Source organism: Caretta caretta, chromosome 1 (assembly GCF_965140235.1).
Source record: "Caretta caretta isolate rCarCar2 chromosome 1, rCarCar1.hap1, whole genome shotgun sequence".
Taxonomy (NCBI): domain Eukaryota; kingdom Metazoa; phylum Chordata; order Testudines; family Cheloniidae; genus Caretta; species Caretta caretta.
This window is the reverse complement of record NC_134206.1, coordinates 29,518,232-29,540,055: the sequence shown is the minus strand read 5'-3', so window position 1 is coordinate 29,540,055 and position 21,824 is coordinate 29,518,232. Positions and strand designations below refer to the sequence as shown.

Sequence of the window (21,824 nt, the reverse complement as noted above, 5' to 3'; positions counted from 1 at the left end):
TAGAAGATTTTAGGTTAGATTTTCAAGTCTGCATTGGTCAAGCCTATGACAATGGATCTCATATGGCTGGGAAGTACAAAGGTGTACGAGCAGTTCTGCTTGAGCATAATTCAAACTGTATTTTTTCCAGCTGTGGAAACCACACACTAAACCTCGTAGGTGTTGACCATGCTGAATCATGCAAGGAGGCAATTACATACTTTGGAACTGTTCAGCAAATGTACAATCTCTTCAGTAGCAGTCCACAAAGGTGGGAAATTCTGAAGGAATATCTTCCTGTCTCACTGCATGGGATGTCCAAAACTAGATGCTTTGCACGGATTGATGGTGTTCAACCAGTTGCACAGCATTTGAATTTACTGAGAAGGGCTTTAAATGAGCTTGTATCTCTCATCTCACTGCACAGGCTCAAACTAACTTCAGTCTATTCAGAAGCACCTGTCCAAATTTGAATTCATTCTGATGTCATCTTTGTGGATGAAGCTACTTACAATGATCCACCAAACTAATCTGGTAGTTGAAGCACGCAATGCTACCCTTGATGTTGAGAGGGATAACACTGAAAGTCTTATCAAGACATTCAAAAGATTCATGAACAATGGGATGTGATCCTGACTGAGCCCAAATTAGTAGCACAGAATATTGACTTTTCATCTGAGTTCTCCAGCAATCACAACTTACCTACTGAATCCAATGCCAAGCAGCATTATAGAGTCAAAGTCTTCCCTGTCATCATTGACTCTATTCAGTCAGGTCTTACACGTCGATTTGAGTCACTGTGACTAATTTGTACCCTTTTTGGGTTTCTTTGGCAATTCAACAGACTGAGTAATGATGATCTACTTTCTGCAGTTGAACAATTTCAGCAACAGTACAGCAAAGAAATCTCAAAAGATCTCAGTGTTGAGGTCATCTTTCTCAAACGAATATATTTCATGAACTTCAAATTGGATCACAAACCAAAGGAATTGCTTCAAGAAATACTCGAACTTGGACTCTCTGGGGTGTTTCCTAATTTCACAATTGCATTGCATATTTTTGTCAGTTTGCCTACATCAGTGGCTTCAGGTGAATGCACCTTCAACGTGTTGAAGCTGGTAAAGAACTATCACCATTCAACTATCGGACAAGAGCATTTGAATGGGCTGGCCATGCTTAATATCAACTGTGACATTGCACGAAAGCTAGATTTTTCCTCAATAATTAGTGCATTTGCACAGAAAACAGCTAGATAAGCATTTGTTAAATAAAAAAAATTCAAATTATGTCTCACTCTTTTTTTGGTGTCTTATTTTGTTCTCATGTGTCGTCATTTTTTATTTTTATTATGGCTAGGGGCCTCAAAAGCTGGAAGTGGCTTAGGCCTCTCTGGACCCCTGAGAGGGCCTGCCCAGGTGAGTGCTCTAACCACTGGATATAGGGTATTTGGGTGGTAATCTCACCTCTTAAGCTGTTCCACTTTTTTATAAAATACTTAATGCTAAATACTAAAATAAAATACTAAAATACTAAAATAAAATGGGGACATCTGACCTCCGTCTGATTGCACTGGACCTAACTGATGTCTAATGCTGGCAGCTACCTCGTGTAAATTGAAATATTCTCCTTAAAGGTTGTCAGTAGAAATGGCAATGAAATCCTGCCCACTTGGCCTATGATCTGGCTATTTGAACCAGCTTTTAGCAGCTTAGACAGACTGATCATAGAAAATCAGTTCACACAATTTATGTACGGTGGGGACAAGAAAGACCAGAGAACTTTGATTTGAACAAGGATCTTTATGAAATAGCATCACAGAATTTAAAACAGAAAATACTTTAGATCATCCCTGCCATTGCAAAATTACTGCACAAACAAGATAGGTGTCATTTAGGAGGTAATGTCCTGAAATGCCCTCATATGGAACAGATTGAAAAGACACAAATCTGCACAAAAGAGTATTTTAGAATTTGAACTCCAAGGGGCACTTCCTTCCCCATGTGATTGTCAGATGTTGTACTGGCAGCATCAGACAGGTAGTAAAGAGAGAACTCCTATCAAAAGTAGGATAGTTAAAAAAGAAAGAATGTCTTTTAATGTTTTTAAGGCATGTAAATTAGGATTAAGCTACCCTGGGACAGAATCTTCTTGCAAGGTTTCCTTTCTGTGCTGTTTGGTATGGTATGACTTTTACAAAGAACAATACAAACCTTAAGTACAGTTCTGCTCTAAACAGTGACTGTAAAAATGCCATTGTGGGACACAATGTTTATTTTGTCCGTCATTCCAGATCAAATGTGTTCAGTATGGACTGTGATTCAACGCCCATTGCAGTCAGTGGAAGTCTTCCCATTGTCTGCAAAACAAGTTTTACCCCAATCCCTATTTTGCTAACTTTCAGCTTTGCCCATATAACCTGGGCTCTGAATCAAGCTGAGTTCTTTCTTCTCACGCATCACCACCAGTATTAAAGATTCTGCAGGCTAACGTATGCCCTTCTGTCAACTGTTCAGCCCCATTCAGTCTTCACAGGTGGAAGAGATAGGAACTTTATAAACTGTTCTGTTGCTGGTGCACAAGAAGACAATTCAGGTCTGGTAGCTGTGTTGGTTGTGCAGAGCTTGCAGGAGACAAAAGTCGTAAAAAATTACATTTGGTCATTAAAATGAAGAGCTCTGACTCACGGGGAATGGGCCTGTTGAGTGAGAAGGTGCCATGTTTACATTCACTCTTCAGCCCAGAACCGGATTTTAATATATTAATGCAATATTACGTTTGTACTGTTCTTTTTGGTTTATAAATCTGTACACCTTAGAAATGGCCGAAGTGAAGCCAGGAGAAGTGGCCAAGACAGAGAAACCTTGCAGACAAAAAGTGCTGGAGGTGCCCAAAAGAGCCGTCCCCTTTGTGTGTCAGTTTGCCTTCTTACTCTTTTGTGATTGAAAAGCAGGCTCCCTTCCCCTTTTTCTTCCCCAGCTGTGTCTCTCTGGCTAAATTTCAGTATTTGTTTTAGTTAAGAACCTTGCTTTATGGCAGTGGGAGTCTTTCCACTGATTCTGGATCTGGCTCTCAAGACACCTAGGGCAAATTTAATACCACAATGCCTAAACAAAACAATTTGTGGAGTGCAAGGTTTGGGGGAGGGGGCTTCTGGTGATCCTCGAAGAGCAGCTGTTCCATTTGGGTAAAATTCACCCCTACACTAGGCATCATAAAGCCAATACATCACTTAAATCCCATTTGGGACCCATATTGAATGGATAATAGGCTTGTGCTGACCCAGGGCACAGGAGTGAATCCAACCTTTCCTCATTAGTCCAGGAAACAGGGTGTTGGTCGCTCCACCCACTGTGAACTATACTGGTTGTTGGTATGCCAAAAGCTATAATTCGTGAATCCCCAGAGGCCCCAAGCAAAACTGGAATCACATATGCTCAGCACTGTATATATACAGAGTAAGAGACAGTCCCTGCCCTGAAGAGCTTACAATATAATTAGCTAAAAACAAGGAGTCCGGTGGCACCTTAAATTTGTGATTTATTTGTGCATAAGCTTTCGTGGGTAACACTGGATTTGTTACCCACGAAAGCTTATGCACAAATAAATCTGTTAGTCTTTAAGGTGCCACCGGACTCCTTGTTGTTTTTGTGGATACAAACTAACACGGCTGCCCCCTGATACTTGACACCATGCAAGGCACTATAATTAGATAAGACAGACAACGAGCAGGAAGAGAAACAGAGGCAGGTGAAGGTAATCACACCAGATTAGCGGCCATGGGTGGACTAAAACCCACATCCTCTAATTAGTAGGAGAGGGCACTAACCACTAGGCCACACATCCTTATTGTCAATAAAACAGAGAACTTGTGGTACATGACTTCCTGTTCACTAGCTCTCTCCTTTTTAATTATAAGGATATGTTGATTGGAAAATGAGAGTGAAAGGGGGAAAGGGGCTGTTTAATTGCCCTCGTAGAAGAGTGATACAAGAGAAACAGAAGAGGCCTGTCATGGCTGTCTGTTGGCAGCCAAGCTTTCCAACAGCATGAATGGCACTTTATCAGGTGTAGGAAGGGAATTTCTGTATTATCTATTTGTATTGTAGCTTTCCTATACTGTGTAATTAGGGCATTGTAAATAATAAATGCTGTAATTATCATTCTCTTTTGACCCTTATTTAAGGAAGCATTTTCTCAAGCAGTTTCTCAGAGGCATGTTGCCCGAGAGAGAAGCAGTCCATTGTGGACCGAACTATTCTCACCACATTAGCTGGCCCTACTTAGATTACCAAAAGGCTGGATATAGTTTTGAACAAATGAAATAATTCAGTGCAGACATACACACATGCACCCTCACAAGCCTTTCTCTTTGCTCCGCATACTCAGACTCCAGCATCTCTGGGAAGGGTCCATAAGCTGTGTACCAATATTAGCATGCAGCCACACAAGGTGCTTCATTTCACAGTTCCCATGCCAAGTAATGCCACAGGTTAAACAGAGTAAATATATGAGGACACATGACAAAATTGCACCAAGTTATCATTTCTTGACACACACACACAAAAGATGCTTTAAAACCCCTCAAGTGCTCTTTGGAGAACCTTCTTGGTTCACATTTTAATGAAACTACTTTTAGTCTAGATTAAAAATTGTGCAGCTCTGTCTAACCCTGAGGCTGTCATCAGTTTAAAAGAGAACTGGATAAATTCATGGAGGTTAAGTCCATTAATGGCTATTAGCCAGGATGGGCAAGGCATGGTGTCCCTAGCCTCTGTTTGTCAGAGGGTGGAGATGGATGGCAGGAGAGAGATCACTAGATCATTACCTGTTAGGTTCACTCCCTCTGGGGCACCTGGCATTGGCCACTGTCAATGGACAGGATACTGGGCTGGATGGACCTTTGGTCTGACCCAGTATGGCCATTTTTTTATGTTCTTATCATTGCTCATAGACATCCTTTACCCCCACTCACTTGGATGGCAAAAGAGAGGGATGACAGCAGCCCTTAACTATAAGTCAATCCTTCAAATTAAGCACCAATATAGACCCCGAGTCTCTTATAACAGAGGCAGTGTTAATTCTAAACAGAGGATTGTAGGGGAAGTGTAGCTGCATGGTTTTGTGCTGTATTTACAACTGCTATATACTTGGGTAGCCATTTAAAAATAAGTATCCAGGTCATTACAATAGATGGATAATTTTGCCTGCTCGGTTAGAACTTGTGTGCTGCCCAATCAGACCTACGCCACAGTGTCCGCAGCTGGGGAACCACTAATTCCCTACTCTTAGTGGGACACCTAACCTGCATCCTGATGCCTTGGTTCCTAATTATGTAATTCATTATTAGAGAATATATAGCTTGGAAACAATACAATACCTCCAATACAACTGTGTGTTTTAAATCTCCCGCACAGGGGGTTAATCAGCACACATGGAGGCTGCAGGCAGGTCCAGGCTACGAGACGTTATCTGTACAGTAGAAGTATTTTGCTTTTCAGTGTTCAGCATTGTTTTCCAACTGAGTTCAGAGTTCAGGGTTGTTAGTTTAGAAAGTTGATCCCAGGAGGCTCCAGTTTAAAGATGTTCATGTTCTTGCTGTGCATTCACAGCAGGAGTGCTTTGATCTTATTCTGGGCCACTGACTGTTATGTCATCTGTGTCGTGTCCGTTTGTATGAAAGTGTTCAGTCTCCAGCTACGTGAGCTTTTTTGTTGATGGTGTTCTTTGTATTTCTTCATTATTTTCCTTTCTTCATTAAACGTTTTAGTTCAGGTTGATGTTCCCCTCCCCCTATGTAAAACTCAGACCCTTTGAGCATTGAGTGTTGTTCATTTAGGTTTTTTTTCCCCGAGTGGGGTTTTATAATTATTTCGTTGCTTTATTTTCATTTAGAAGCAAAGCAAATTAGTTTAAATTAGCAGATATGGCTGAATAAAGGGAGGATAAATATCAATGGCAAAAATTAAAACAGCCTGGTGATTAGCCTGAAAATTAAAGTAAATGTAATTTGGTGGTGTATTGTAAGTTGTATTGGTACTAAGTACTGAGAAAAACTTGATCTTTTCCCACCCTTTATGTGTATAGTTTTGTGTCCATTATATGTCTAAGAAAGTCACTAATTGACAGCTACAGTGTTAGCAACTGATCCTGCAACCCACACTCACATGAGTATTCTTCATTCCCAGGGACAGTCACAAATCAGTGATTTGTCACAAATCAGTGATCAGTCTAGACGTGATAAATCGACCCCCGAGCGCTCTCCCGTCGACTCCTGTACCCCACCGCCGCGAGAGGCGCAGGCGGAGTCGACGGGGGAGCAGCAGCCGTCGACTCACCGTAGCGAAGACACTGCAGTGAGTAGGTCTAAGTACGTCGAGTTCAGCTACGTTATTCACATCGCTGACGTTGCGTAACTTAGATGGATACTCCCCCCTCCCCCTCCCCAGGGTAGACAAGGGCTCAGACTCTTTGAACACCCGAGGATTATTCGCAGGAGAAAAGAGCTGCAGATATTTTGTATGTACTACTTCAATTTCATCATTTTCTTCAAAGCTGCAATTAGGAAATGTAAATCTCATTGTACATATAAATGTATGTAGCATAGTGTTCATAGAGGAGAGAGAGACAAAGGGGTGTATAGGTGTATGCACACACTCTCGCTCTCTCTCACGCACACACACACACACACACACACGAAAGGTTTTAGTTTATTGCAGTATTTGCACTGAAGTTTACTTTCCTGTTAACAGCTTTGAAATAAATGATAATGTTGAAGAACGGCAGGGAACACTTTTTTTGTGGGGATAACCATTGCTCATGCAAATAGACCCATTCTCTTTAATATAAATAAGGACATGTGGAACATTTAAAACTACAGCACCTTACAGGCTTCAGTGGAGTCATTTCCACTTACACTGTCTGGGGATCTGACACAGTATCTATGTCTGTGTCCATGTATTCAGGCTGCGAATCTGGTCCATAACGTATAGGCTAAGGTCACTCTGAGGGAACAGTGCCACTGTATCACTATAGGTGGTAGAGGCATGAAGTGAAACCCTATTCCCATTTAAGGCGATGGGAGTTTTGCCATTAACTTTAATGGAGCCAGGATTTCACCCATGATCTCTGATGTAGACATTTGACAGTAACCTTACGTGGTGCTATGACAACATGCGTGTTATTTTTAATACAAACAAACAAAATCTTTCCAAAATGGAGACCTTTAAATATACTGCTTAGGCCAGAAGATAGCATTAAAATATTATCCTGGTGTACTTGAGAAAATTCTAATAATACATCATTGAAATCTCTGGGGAAATGTTTCATGTGGACAAATCTCTATTTAGGTCATTTCCACAGAATGTACAGTAATCAGATGTATAGTGGAGGGTTTATTATTTTTGCAGAATGTGCGTGCATTCAGAATTTGCCATACTCAGAATGAGAGACAAGATGTTCAGCTGTATGTTTAGCTTTTGCAAAAGGCTTCTCTGTCTGCCCAGGCATGGGCACTGTATAGCACAGACAGGAAGTATGCCAGACTGACTCTGCAGGAGGCTGCATAGAACACGTGCAGAAAGGAACAAGAAACTGCTTAATGATTAATCACTGTCAACCTTTGTTCTTGTTAAAGACTTGATTGTTGGACAAGGCTAGTAATGAGGCACTGTTTCTGTGTCTGTTGCTATGAGATTGTGCGAGTGCTGAATCTGCTCTTCAGCCCATGCAAAAAATGCAATTCTGTGTTTGCCCAGGTTTTAATGAGCTAGAGTGAAAGCACTTTTATAGCAGCGCCTGCTAGTGGATATACCGTCTTTCAATATTTCACACATAAACCCCCATGTTCCTAGGTTGATAGCAAAAATAAATTAAAAAAAAACAACACTCCAAGCCGAAACTTGGCACACAAGGGCTCAGGAATGAGTAGCTTGTTTGTTAAATTAAAAAACAAAGTGCTTGAAAGTGTTTATAGTAAAAACTGCACAAACAACTTCGTTGATTTTTTTTTCCTCATTTTTATATGAAAGTGGTCGTTTAAGAAAGGCGTTTGCTGATTGGATATGATTCTGTACATTGGCCAAGTTAGTACATGTAAAGTAACTAGTATTATTATTTTATTATTTTGCTATTGCTTCTTTAAATTTCCAAGAGAACAGAAAATGATACTGGAGAAATGCCAGAATAAAATGATCGTGCAATTAAGAAGGGGGCGAGGGGATGGGAATTTTTCTTGATAGCAAACTTTGTAATTTTTCACTCATTGTCACTCAGTGGTGTCCCAGACGTAGACCCATATCTTCAGCTGTTATAGGAAAGACTAGCCCATAGAGAGGAAGGATGGTCCAGTCAGTAGGGTTCTCGCTTTGGATGCTGCAGAACTAGGCTCAATTCTCTGCTCTGCCACAGACTTCCTCTGACTTTTTGCAAGTCGGATTGATTTCATTAGGAGTTAGGGATGCTTTTGAACATCCCACTAGGTGCCTATCTGCATATGTAGGAGTCTGAATATCTTTAAAACTCCAGTCCTTAGTCTCTTTGTGCCTCAGTGCCTCATCTGTACAATGGGGATAATAGTAATGCCCTATCTCACAATGGTGTTGTGAAGGTAATACGTTACTGACTGTGAAGAACTCAGATTCTACAGTAACGGGGCCACATAAGCACCTTAAATAGATATAAATTGGTGGTCCTGCCTTTGGTCAGGACCTGGGTGGGGCTACTTCTCAGCCTAGGACACTGTAAGGCATTGATGCCCTGTAGTGTTTTAAATATATAGTGAAGCTGGACCACTCAGATTATTCCCTGATCCTGCTGCTTCCAGGTGGATTGATAGGTCCATCTGCCTCCATAAATCCTTTCCTGAATTACAGATGAGTTGGAGACAGAGGGGCCCCTGTATGGAATATCTAGGAGCCAATCATTATTCCACAAATATATTATTATTTTCAAATGGTTTTGGTGACATTCTTTTCAAATTTTGCACTCTTTGGACTAATTCATGTGTATTTGCACTTTGAGCTGTGTACCTCGGCTGTGGTTTGTCAGAGAAGTCACACATAGTTTATTTCCTTTCTCTTATTGGAGGAGAGCACAAGCATGTCTGGCAGCCAATTCTTGCTTGTGCAGTTGTAAAATCTGGTTGCCACAAATCCTCATGCATATGCCTTTGAAACATTTTTGCCAGTCAAGGTCAACCTCAAGATGTTCATGGAAGACAAACACAGAAGTGGGGTCATGTGGTCAAGGGAAAGTTTTTGTGAACACTTAAAAAAATTATTCAAGGAAAATATTTTGCATTGTTCACCTGGAATTTTTGATTTCAAGATGTTTGACACTGAAAGCGATCATGTGCTCTTCCAATCCTCAGTTCTTTCAAATGCTGGGACAGTGTTTGGCCCCAGTCTTGCGCTTACAGATGTGTTTAACTTTATCCATGTGAGTAGTCGCATTAGAGCCTATTAGGATACTGACAGACATATAAACTTGTTTGTGTTGGAAGGATCTGGGCCTTTAAAAGCATCTGAACAGATTATGATCTGATATACTTTAAGGTAGCTCTGTACATGAAAACAATATCCTTAGACTCAAAACAATGGGCATGATTTGCCACTGCCTCACACCTTGTGTCATCTTGTACACATGTGCAAAGTGAGAGTAAAAAGAGTGTAAGATGCTACCAAACAGAATGGTAGAGTTTTACACCTACTTTGACTAAAGAAGATACAAGGCAGTAGAGAATTAGGCCCACTTTGCTTTGTAAATCCTGTCTACATAGTATTATTTTTATCCAGCTCTGATACGTGTTGGTCAAATTTCCAGCTGGTATAATTTGGCATAGGTTCATTGACTTCAATGGAGCTATGTTGATTTATACCTGTAAAGGATCTGGCCCTATACATTCTGCTATTATTTAAATTAATAGAATATTTAACTTATTCCTAGTAATAATTAATAATAGTTCTACTTCACAGTGTATGTCTACACTGCAATTAAAACATGTGGCTGGCTCGTGCCAGTTGACTTGGGCTCGCTGGGTTTGGACTAAGGGGCTGTTAAATTGCAGTGTTGACATTCGGGTTCAGGCTGGAGTCTGAGCTGTAGGACCTTGTGAGGTGGGAGGATCCCAGAGGTCTACACCACACTTAAACAACCCCTTAGCCCTAGTCCTGCGAGCCCAAGTCAGCTGGCCAGTCGTGTCTAATTGCAGTGTAGATGTACCCACAGAGTCTCTGCAGCCATTCCTGCTTATGCCATGATCTCATAACCAATTTTTCAGTTTGGTGGCTGAACCAAAAAATTGAAAATAAATGGTTTCAGGTCAACCTGAATGCAAAAAAAATTATGAATTTTTTTGTGTGTTTGTTGCCAAAACAGTTAGGTAAATTTGACACAAATTTGTGAAATGTTTCAGTTGACCCAAATCTTCTGTTTTGGGCACACACACAAAAAATGGTCAGAAAAATTCTGCTGAGCTCTGTATATCGCAGCGGAAGCAGGGTCAGGCTAGGTCAGTACTTGGAAGCGAGACCTCACGGAAAAGCCCAGGGACTGCAGAAAGTGGACTTTGCGCTTCAGCAGACTCCTTTTCGGCTAATAGTAAACCGATGGCTCAGAATGGGGCTAGCAAGTATTGTGTTGTTGAAAGTGCCATCTTATGGGTGAGCGAGAGGCCAACATTTGGGTTGTTCAAGTTAGTGAGTGTAGGGCTTGTAGGGTACAGCCTCCGGGGTTATACAGTAGCCTGGAATATTTTGCAAGCAAGTCTGACTGCTTAGTAAGGGGAAAATAAATCTGTGTAGAAGCCTTGATCTGCACCAGGAATAGCCTGCTATGGTGGCTGAGGCAACTGGGACCCACTGCTTCAGAAAAGTGAACAAAATGTACAGAATTAGTTGCCAGGCAAACAAAAAGTTACACATCTTTTCCCCTGGAGAGAGCTGGAGCTAGAGGTTTTCATCAGCCGAACGTCAGACCTGGGGCAGACTGTAGTGAATAAATCTGAAGAGCTTTACTTTCTGTATTTGTTTCATTAAACCACCACTAATGTAAGGGGAGAAGGAAAGTTGGAGCTGTTTCTCCAAGCCTGACACTGTGAAAACAAAATGAGCCACTCTGTGGTGTCACAGAAAGGCAGAAAAAAATGTCTGCTCCTTTTGACAGAAAATCTTCAAGAACTAGAACCCCATCGTGTCACAAATGCCAACTCTCCTTGGTTAGGAGGCAAAGTCTCTGAGGGAGCTGCGGTTTAGCAAACATTATTTTCATTCTCTCCCACCGAAAATAATATTCACCAACTCCAGCGCCCTTTTGGGGGTGGGGGGAAGCTAAAGTTTTGTGTCCATTTTTCCAACCAAATTTCCATAAAATGCCTTTGAATTATGTGTTCAGAAATGAAAACTTCCAAAGGTATTTCAGGAGGTCTGGACAAGCTGCTGACAGGGAGAGAAGTGTGGCGGGGGAGGCTCAGAATGTCAACTTTTGCTCTTTGCTTTGTGGTGTCTGTCTGTCTATCATCATGTTTCTATAACCATTATTGCTGTAATATTGAAGCATGGATCAGGAACATTCCCTGCTTCCCTTTGTGACACAGCCTATAAAAATAATGTTTTCCATTACTACACAGCCTTTCATCTCACCTCACAAGCTCAACACAGGACTCACTTAGAGGGGCATGGAAGCAAAATGCCGAGGGGCTGCAGTCTCCAGTGTTGCTGTCAAAGAATTGCCACAGGCCCAGCCAAGAGTAGTGTTTGATTCTGCGGGAGTCGTGGTCAGCTGATTTTAATCTGCAGTGATGGCTCCAGTCACTACAGGGTCTCTAGGGAAGGATCTATAAGGGAAAAAATAGAAATGAGTAACAATAATATTTAGTACCTGACCATATATGCTACTTTACCTCCAATGGAAAATGCAGGTGCTCAACACCACTGAAAATCAGGGCACTTATTAAGGTACCTAACATTAGGTACCTGAGTTTGAAAAGGCTGGCCTAAGTGACTTGCCCAAAGTTGCACAGAAGCCTATGTCAGTCTTTTATTTCAGTGGATTTACACAAATTTATACCTGGCCTGTAGAGGGCTACAGGCTACTTTGCAAACTCCATGAGCTGCATTTTTCCCATTGGCCAACTCTGCCTAGCCATATCAAGTTGATGACATCAGTCCTATGATTCTATGATTTACAGACACAATAAAGGCTACTTTGCACTGCTAGAGCTTTGGGAAGGGGCCTTAGTGTAAATAAGACTCAAGCCCTTAACGTGTTTTTACAGGTAAATAATTATCATTTCTGATAGATCTGTGTCATGCATACAAGGCACATTTAAAGCTGCTGCTACTGGATGAACGGTCTAGGCTGAGATTTCTATAACGTAGGGGAATGTCCTGTCATGTCCTATAAATTTATTTGAATCTCAAGAGTGGCATTAAGCCCAGCCCAGTAGTAGGTGGCAATACAGAGGTGCACTACCCCCATCAAGTGCTCTGATGCATTGTGCTTCAGACAAGCAAAGTGGCTCTGGAAGTCCCAAGTGTGGTTGCAAGACAAGACTTGGAAGGTATGTCCACATTACAGGCATAGCTGCAGTAGTGTGGCTATGGTGGCACAACCACGTAGTGTAGACACAGCCTACACCAATGCAAGAGGTTTTTCCCATCGGTGTAGGACCACCACACTCCTCTGAACGACAGTAGCTAGGTCAATGGAAGCATTCGTCTGTAGATATAGCTGCGTCTGCACTGGGGGATTAGGTCGCCATAGTGACATCAGTCAGGAGTGTGGATTTTTCATACCCCTGTCCAATGTAGCTGTGTCAACCTACATTTTAAGTATAGACCAGGCCAGAGCACTCATTCTGGATCAGGACAGTGAGAACCACATCACCAGAGAAGAGGGCAAAGAAGAATTCCAGGAAGATGTGGTTTCCAAGAAGGTGATTTGAAGAAGGAGAGGGAGGGATCTTGATGGAATGCAAGTGGGAGACTGTTCCAAACACAGGAAACAGGATGATACAAGGCATGGAGCCAAGATTAATGTGAAAGAATGATGAAGGGAGCAGCAAGATGAAAAGCTGGAGAGTGGCATGTAAAATGTTTTGGGTCCTTGTGGTGGAAGTGCTCAGTTACTGCAGTGGTGAGCACAGTATAAAAGCTTAAACAGAAGAGAATAGAATATTTTGTATAGAATATTTCAATATTGTATTGCATGGTGAACAGAAGCCCAAGTTATGTCAGATTGTAGGCACCTTTTACCAATATAAAACAAAGGGAGAATTCTTGTGATACTCAGGGCTCCAGATACCTAAGCAGTACAATTATGAATATAGCCACATATAGAACATATGGAGAGGAGGACATAAACAGTTTGGAGAACACTTCAATCTCTCTGGTCACGCAATCACAGACATGAAGGTCGCTATCTTACAACAAAAAAACTTCAAATCCAGACTCCAGCGAGAGACTGCTGAATTGGAATTCATTTGCAAATTGGATACTATTAATTTAGGCTTAAATAGAGACTGGGAGTGGCTAAGTCATTATGCAAGGTAGCCTATTTCCCCTTGTTTTTTCCTACCCCCCCCCCCCCAGACATTCTGGTTAAACTTGGATTTAAACTTGGAGAGTGGTCAGTTTGGATGAGCTATTGCCAGCAGGAGAGTGAGTTTGTGTGTGTGTGTGTGTGTGTCCCGGGGGGGTGGGGGGTGAGAAAGCCTGGATTTGTGCAGGAAATGGCCCACCTTGATTATCATACACATTGTGAAGAGAGTGGTCACTTTGGATGGGCTATTACCAGCAGGAGAGTGAGTTTGTGTGGGGGGGGGGCAGAGGGTGAGAAAACCTGGATTTGTGCTGGAAATGGCCCAACTTGATGATCACTTTAGATAAGCTATTACCAGCAGGAGAGTGAGTTTGTGTGTGTATGGGGGTGGGGGGGTGAGAAAACCTGGATTTGTGCTGGAAATGGCCCACCTTGATTATCATGCACATTGTAGGGAGAGTGGTCACTTTGGATAAGCTATTACCAGCAGGAGAGTGAGTTTGTGTGTGTGGTTTTGGAGGGGGGTGAGGGAGTGAGAGAACCTGGATTTGTGCAGGAAATGGCCCACCTTGATTATCATACACATTGTGAAGAGAGTGGTCACTTTGGATGGGCTATTACCAGCAGGAGAGTGAGTTTGTGTGTTGGGGGGGCGGAGGGTGAGAAAACCTGGATTTGTGCTGGAAATGGCCCAACTTATCACTTTAGATAAGCTATTACCAGCAGGACAGTGGGGCGGGAGGAGGTATTGTTTCATGGTCTCTGTGTGTATATAATGTCTTCTGCAGTTTCCACGGTATGCATCCGATGAAGTGAGCTGTAGCTCACGAAAGCTCATGCTCAAATAAATTGGTTAGTCTCTAAGGTGCCACAAGTCCTCCTTTTCTTTTTGTGAATACAGACTAACACGGCTGTTACTCTGAAACCTGTCATAAACAGTTTAATTACACAAGTAAAGGATGACCGCATAACCCATCTGGGGTTGAATAAAGCTGACCCCTTGGTTTCTTCCAAGTGTCAGTGTTTCCATTGTTAATGCCTGTTTCAAGGATATGTAACTTGGCTGTAGAAATCTGGTCAGAATTCCTTACTTCTCAGTATATGTGGTCTCAGGCCAGCATCACTTGGTGATTTTTAGCATATATTCATAACAATGATGGAGCTGCCTTTGAGTTATAGGTGATATCACCCGTATGGTGATATCAACAAATAATGGTGCTTAGAGTCTGGGAGTGGAGGTTGGATATGCCGTGGGTAGAACTAAATTAAGATCTTCATCTGGCATTTTTGTTGTATTTTACACCTAATGTACCCATAAGAAACAAAGGAAAGTCTGTTTTAACATTTATGTGTGTATGTTTGGAGCCAAATTCTCCCCCTCAATTATACTATGGCAACCCCCAGACTTAAATGAGGTAGCAGCAGTAGAACGGAAAAGAAAATTTGATTCTGAATGTTTTGATTTTCTGGTTACATAAATGTGTTTAAAATTCCCCTTGGTTTTCATGACCAAACCCTGGGAGTATTACCTGCTTGGAGGATTTCTTGAGTTATTATCTAACCTATCAGTCTCTCTGTCTGTCTATCTAAGAGTTTTATACTGCTGCCAATCACCAAAGTAGCAGAGCCCCTTCCCCATAATAGCAATAGCAAAGTCTCTCGTCTACTTCATAGTCTCTGATTCTTCGCCCATTGATTTGTTACAGATTTTTTTGTATTTATTTGTTCATTCATTTTGAGGGGAGGTTGTTTGGAGATGAGGGGTGTCTGTGTTGTGAATGCCATTCTTGCTATATGGAAGTGTGTCTTTGGAGAGGAAGGTGTTACAACTTGGCCCTGTGCCCCTCTGTGTAATCAGCAATCTGTTGCAAGTGGACCCAGTTTGAGCTGGATCCAACATGCTTCAAAAGGCAACTGGGTCTGGGTAGAATCTAGTCATTGTTTCTAGCTCTGGAACCATAGGACACACTTGCAGGCTCAGACCTCTTGTCTGATGCCCTTCTTTGGGAGATGGGACTCTGCAGTCCAGTTGCCCCTGACCCCAAAACCAGTGCTTCAGACCTCTGAGCCCCCCTCATCTTTTTCATGTGCTCTCTGAAAGTCCCACCTATGCTCTGGGCTCTCTGGTCTTCTAGTTTAACCCCTTTGGGGACAATGTGACAGGGAATCATGGAACACAGGTTTAGCATAGGAATTTCTTCACCACAGTCACTTTACTCTTCCAAGCATCCTCTCAAAGTTGATGGCCCTAGATTGCCTCCTTGATGGCTTCTCCATTATGATCCTTCAAAAAGGTGTCAACCATCTTTCCCCAGCAAGTGGCTATATGGAATGCAGTTCCATAAGCTTGCTTTGTGCAAGGTTAGAGGTGTTCAGCACGGTACAAGATTAGGGTGACCATATGTTCCATTTTGGCCAGGACAGTCCCCTTTTTAAGCCCTGTCCCGGACATCCTGATTTTTTTTTGGCAAAACTGGGCATTTGGTCTTGTTTGCTCTTGCCAAGCTGGCAAAAGCAAATGGGACAAATGCCCAGTTTTTCCAAAAAAGTGGGGTGCGCCTCCCTAGGGGGACAAGGAGGAACATACAATAGGGCAAGCAGCGACGCTGGGCGGTGGTACTCAGGTGGTCAGCCCCAGCCCCAGGAGGCAGGGCTTGGGTGAGTGGCAATGCCAAGGGGCTGGGCCAGCCACGTATGGGAGCGAGAGGCCATGGGGCAGCCCCATGTGTGGTGGGGGCTCAGGCGAGCAATAACACCAGGTAGCTCAGGTGAGCCCATGTGGGAGGAGTAGGAGGGCCTTGGGCCAGCCCCGCACGGTGTCCTGTTTTCACTTTCGGAAATCTGGTCACCCTATACAAGATGGAGGTCCTAATAGAAAATTGAATTTACCATTTGCTAATGACACATCCTGTTCTGTCACAGAAGGTTTGGTAGCATTTCCTAAAAGCCTGTCTGACTTTGGGTTTGCCTAATTTCCGCAGGAAGTTCCTTCCGCAGCCCAATCCCATCCAACATCAATTTCATCCTGCATGCTGGAAGATGAAATGGTCTAATGTTGCCTGGTATACTTGGTGTCTAGTTAGAAAGGAAAGACAATTCCAGTAAAATATTCGTTATTATTAGATATAAAACATTTTGGGCCAAATTCTACTCTCAATTACAGCAGTGTAAATCCACCAAAGCCAGAATTTCTCACTGTATATGTATGTTTAAAAAACCGAATCTTGTTAGACAAAATCTGATCTGACTTGCACCTGTTTTACAGTGGTGCGGCTCTATAAACTCTTGATTTATATTGGTGGAAGTGAAAGGAGAATCAGGCCCAACAGGACCAGTTCTTTAAGGGTCAGTCTGCAGCACAACTAATCCTCTGCATCAAGTGTGATTTATTAGGCAATTGCTCACATCACATGGCCTCCTCTGGAACACCAGCAAGTCGGACAAATAACACATTATAGATTCATAGACTAACACTCTCATTTCATGGACAGCAAAGAAAAATAAAACAGCTCAAATTCCATGATTTACACTGCTCTTGCAGTGTCTTTTTCCTAAATGGCTATTTTTTGTGCCAACTGCTATTCCAAATATGATTGTTAAAAATCATTTATTAGGTATTGAGAAGTGAAACTGTCCAGCTTATCTGAAAATAAAACACACAGTTACATGGACGGGGGGGGGGGGGATAAATATACATATATTACCATGAATTTTGAAAGCATACATTGAGGAAGTCTGCATTTTCTGTGCAATGAGAAAACAGACGAATTCTATTAATGGATGTAACATGTGGGTTGGGTTTAAGCTAGAGTGTAGTTTGAATAGGGATGTCAAAGCCAATTTATTGTAACATATTTTTCCTTTCAAAATATTTTAAGAAGTACCAAAGTTTGCACAACATCTTGGCAAGCTGGTCTGTGGAAAGGAATACTCTCTGTCTCACAGCTAACATACGGGCTGAAGAATGTGACAGTGGCTGAGCAATTCTGGATTATTTCTTGAAGAATGTGTGCAAGACAGAATTGTGTAAAAGCCCAGTAAATTTTCAGAGGTGCAATTGTAATGCTGCCCTGGGGGCTGCAGGTGGCTCCAACAGAAAGTTGTGGGTTTTATTTCATATTTAGACTGTTAAATGCTCTACTTATATGGCCCTGTCTGAATGCCCCAGAATTATTTTAAATTAGAAATAATAATAACCATCAATAGACAGACAAAGTGAGTGAGGTAAGATCTGTTGTTGGACCAACTTCTGTTGGTGAGAGAGACAAGCTTTCAGGATTCACAAAGGACCTGAAGAAGATCTCTGTGGAGCTTGAAGGCTTTCCTCTTTCCCCGCCAGAAGTTAGTCCAGTGAAAGGTATTACCTCACTCTCCCATATCCTGGGATCAACATGGCTATAACAATACTGCAAACAGTGGCCAGCAATGTATTTTTTTCCTTCCCAGCTGGTAGGAGAAGTAATTGGATTAATTTACAGTTTGTTTTTCATGTATGTTTTGGTTGGGTGTGTGTGTCTGTGTACGTGTGTGTAGAACTTATTGAGGGAAAGCTAAGTCACAGAAATTAACTTTGCATGTAGTTCTCAGGGTAGCCATTCCTGTCTCTTGTGAGAGTGAGTTCTATAGTCTAATTTTGGCGCCTGTGAAAGTTCTGACTCTGGCATTCATGAGTCTCTGTCATTGGTGAAGTATAATTATCCCAGTGGAATGTAGCTGTCGTGGCAGATCATAGTCCTGGAGGGAGAGGTCGTCTCTCAAGTAGCTAGAAGAATCCAGTGGAGAGAATCCTGGAGTTAGACTCTAATCACTGGGGGAGCCCGTGCAGACCGTGGAGCACCAGGGTGATGTGTTCTTGGACACCTATGGTGTGGAGCAGACAGGCTGCTGCATATTGTATCAACTGGAGGTTTTTCAGATTGCATGGCTTCATTTCTATGAGTTGTAATAATTGAGCCTAAATGTCAGGAAAATAATGTCCCCATCATTTTAGCTAACTCCCCAGTAGCTCCTGTCTGATCTATAGCTGCGCAACTTTGTGCATGTGGCATTGGAGTGCTCCAGGTTTTTGTGTGATAATACGGGGACAGAGGTAGCTCTTTTTCTATATTTATGGAAGGGTGGAGGTCTGTCTACTGTTGCTGTAAGCAAGACCTTTTTTTTTAGTCTAGTTTGTAACAAGAAAGTAAACAGAACACATATAGTTGAAAGAGCAGGAGCAAGGGGTGGAGTCTTGGGGGAAGAGGAGGGGCCAGGGCAGGGTCATGGAGAGGGCAGGGCTCCTGCTTTTGCCTTTTGAAAAGATGGTCGCCCTACCCTTCCTCTCCGCACCCCAGTGTGGCCTTTTGTGGAAAACTACAGAGAGGAGCCAGCCGATTGGGCCAGAAGCAGCCAAAACCGGGACCACTGAACATTCAGAGAACTTCAACAGTGTTGATTGGACTTGTTCTGCCTTGTGCTGATTGGCCATTTGCTCCAAACCCCTCCCCCCCCCACACACACATCGTCTCTTCACCTCAGATTCACTCCACACCTCCCTTACCTTCTGAGCCCCTGTTCTGACCCCTCTTCCTCCCTCCCTTCTCCTTTCTTCCCATTTAGAGAATCCCTTCCTAATTTACCCCTCCCCACAAAAAAAAAAAAATTCATGGAACTACCATGTCATTTGCTGCCACAACATTGTTCCCTCTGCTTGTGTATTAGACCCCTCTCCCCACCCTGCGTCTGTCTTGTCTCATTAGACTGTAAATGCTTCCACTCTTTTCTTTCACAGAGATTGTTCCTGGGGGAACATGAAGGAGCCAATGCAAAGGCACCAGTCATTGCACAGTGAAGTGACAAGTAACCACTTTCTTGTTTTCTAACAAGGTTACAAATAGCTGTCACTTCTAAATAGAGAGTCTCAATATAATAGTTGTTGTTCCTAACCAAATTTTAGGTGTCAGTAGATACAGTGTTTGTTGCCATGTAATCATACAAATTGCCATGTGTTCTTATGGGAGTTCCCTGTAAAATTCCCAGGACAGCTCAGTTACTTCCTTTGAGGTTCCATAAACTCCTGTTAGAATGTCAAGGTTTCCCACTGAAACCACATGGTAGGTTTTCAAAGCTTTCCATACAGTGTTAGAGTTACTTCCTCTGCTTGATTCTTTATCTGAGCCTTTGCTGTCAGTCTCTTGTCCTGCAGCTTAAAGAGCAGCGTCCCACACTTGATCTTTAATAATCTAAGTGTGTAAAAAGAGTCATTGCCTTTTCTTGATGATTTTTAACTTTATTTTATTCATTTTCTCATTCCTAAGACGTTTCTTCTTTTTCAGGATCAACACTCTGTGATAGGCCAAGGGGCAGGCCCCAGTCCAAGATCCAGTACTTGCTCAAATCCAAGCACTGGAAGTGGTTACATGAACTCATCCCAGCAGTCAACGTTGAATCAACAACTGATGGAAAAGAAACAGGCGTTGCAGAGGCAGATGATGGAGCAAAAGCAGCAGCTCCTTCTACAGCAGCAGATGTTGGCAGAAACAGTAAATTTTCTTTTTAATTCCTATTTTATGTCTAATAAATTTCCATCGGATTCATAGATGGAAAAGATCGGTTAGATCACTTTGTCCGTCCACTGAACATTCACGCTTGTTTCCTATAGAATATTCTTGATCACTCTGTTCAGCCTATTTTAAATTATTCAAGTGCTGAAGCTTCCACTACTTCCTTTGGGAGACTATTCCACCGTCTGACTGTTCTCACCATTAGGAGATTTTTCCTGATATTGAGCCTAAATTTCCCTTAGCTCAGTTTCATTTTAATACTCCAGATTATGGCCCCAGTCCAGCAAAGCACATGCTTAATTTTAAGCATGTGAGTGGCCCCAATGGACCTGATTCTCATTTATACTGCAGCCACTGTGACCACTCTGGCTATGTAGAAAGGCTTCAAAGTGATATAAATTATGTTTTCACTCACTTTAAGGCTTCTTTACATGGGCAGAGTGGTGTAAAGTGCTCTTAGTGCAAAGGGGAATCAGGAGCATTGACTTCAATGTCAGGTGCTTAAAGTTAAGCACTTGCTTAAGTAGCTTGCTGGATCATGGGCTGTATAAATCCCATTTCATATTGTTGACACACCTTTAGATACTAGCAGCCAGTTATCATATTTCCCCTTTGATTTGAGGGAAGGCAGAGAGTTTCTCTTTGTGTGGCAGGATCGTCATGTTATGAGATACAGGATGTGCACATGCTGCCTTATTTGTAGTTCTGAATCCTAGGGGCCCAATTCTTCGTTACCCTGTAGCTTGTGCAGCCATTAACACTATTGTAAAGTGGATGTGAAATCATACCAGTTTGATTGGTAGCTCCTTATATCCACTTTGCACTGGTGTCGATTACTGTATAAGGGGTGGAACCATGGAGAATCAGGCCCTACAAGCATCTTGAGAAGTGCTAAAAGGAAAGTAAACGAAAGTTAAAGGGAAAATTAAAATAATAACTGCAGAGTGAATCCCTCTGTGGATCAGCTTGTGTTTGTTTTTGTTTTGCACTTGTTATACACACACAAGTTCATAGACACACACATAAAACAATCTCAGTTGCAATTTAAAGGAACTGCTGCAGACCAAGATTTTTATGAGAATTAAAAGGTTTCTGTTCTTCACAAGGGTTCAGGTTGGACAGTTCATTAAGATGAGCCTGATCAATCTTAATCAGATCACAGGTTCCAAAACTGGAATACGGAAATGCCTGAATACCACAACAAAGAGTGTTCTCACAGTGTTTATAACCATGGCTGGAAGCAGAAGAACCAGATTTCTCACAAGAAGGTCTGTTTGTGTGAGATTTCAGGCAGAAGAGGTCAGAATAGTTCTGATTTCTGATCACCTTCAGATAAACATCCAGAGCCTGATTCTCATTTACATCAAGGCCCCTTTTCACCATTCTGGCAATGTAAAGAATCTTGAAAATAAATTGTAATTTACATCTGCTTTAATGCCCCTGGACATTGCCAGAGTGGTGTACAGGAGCCTTTGTGTAAATGAGAAACCTCCCTCCCCTTCCCCACCCCAAAACTTTTGGCTATTTAGGCCATGTCTACTGAGTTAAGTCGACTTAAGTTACGTTGATGACCATAAGCCACTTTAATTACATCGGTTGTGCACATCCACACAATACTCCTTGTGTTGGCAGAGCACGTCCACAGCTGGTGCTCTGGCATCGACAGAGAGAGAGCATTGCGTGGTAGGTAGCTATCCCACTATGGACCTCGCCACCCTCTGCCACTTGGAGATCTGGGAGCAGATCGCAATGCATCATGGGGGTATG

At 42.3% G+C, this 21,824-nt stretch overlaps 1 protein-coding gene across 2 annotated transcripts in view; it reads left to right on the top strand.

The window, feature by feature from the left end:
- The window catches only part of MAML2 (mastermind like transcriptional coactivator 2), a 290,103-nt gene that overhangs the window by 248,110 nt on the left and 20,169 nt on the right, over nt 1-21,824 (top strand). For both annotated transcript variants that reach the window (XM_048843591.2, XM_048843582.2), the window contains exon 4: nt 19,830-20,036. In XM_048843591.2, the coding sequence (XP_048699548.1) occupies nt 19,830-20,036 (207 nt within the window). The remainder of the gene's footprint in view (nt 1-19,829; nt 20,037-21,824) is intronic.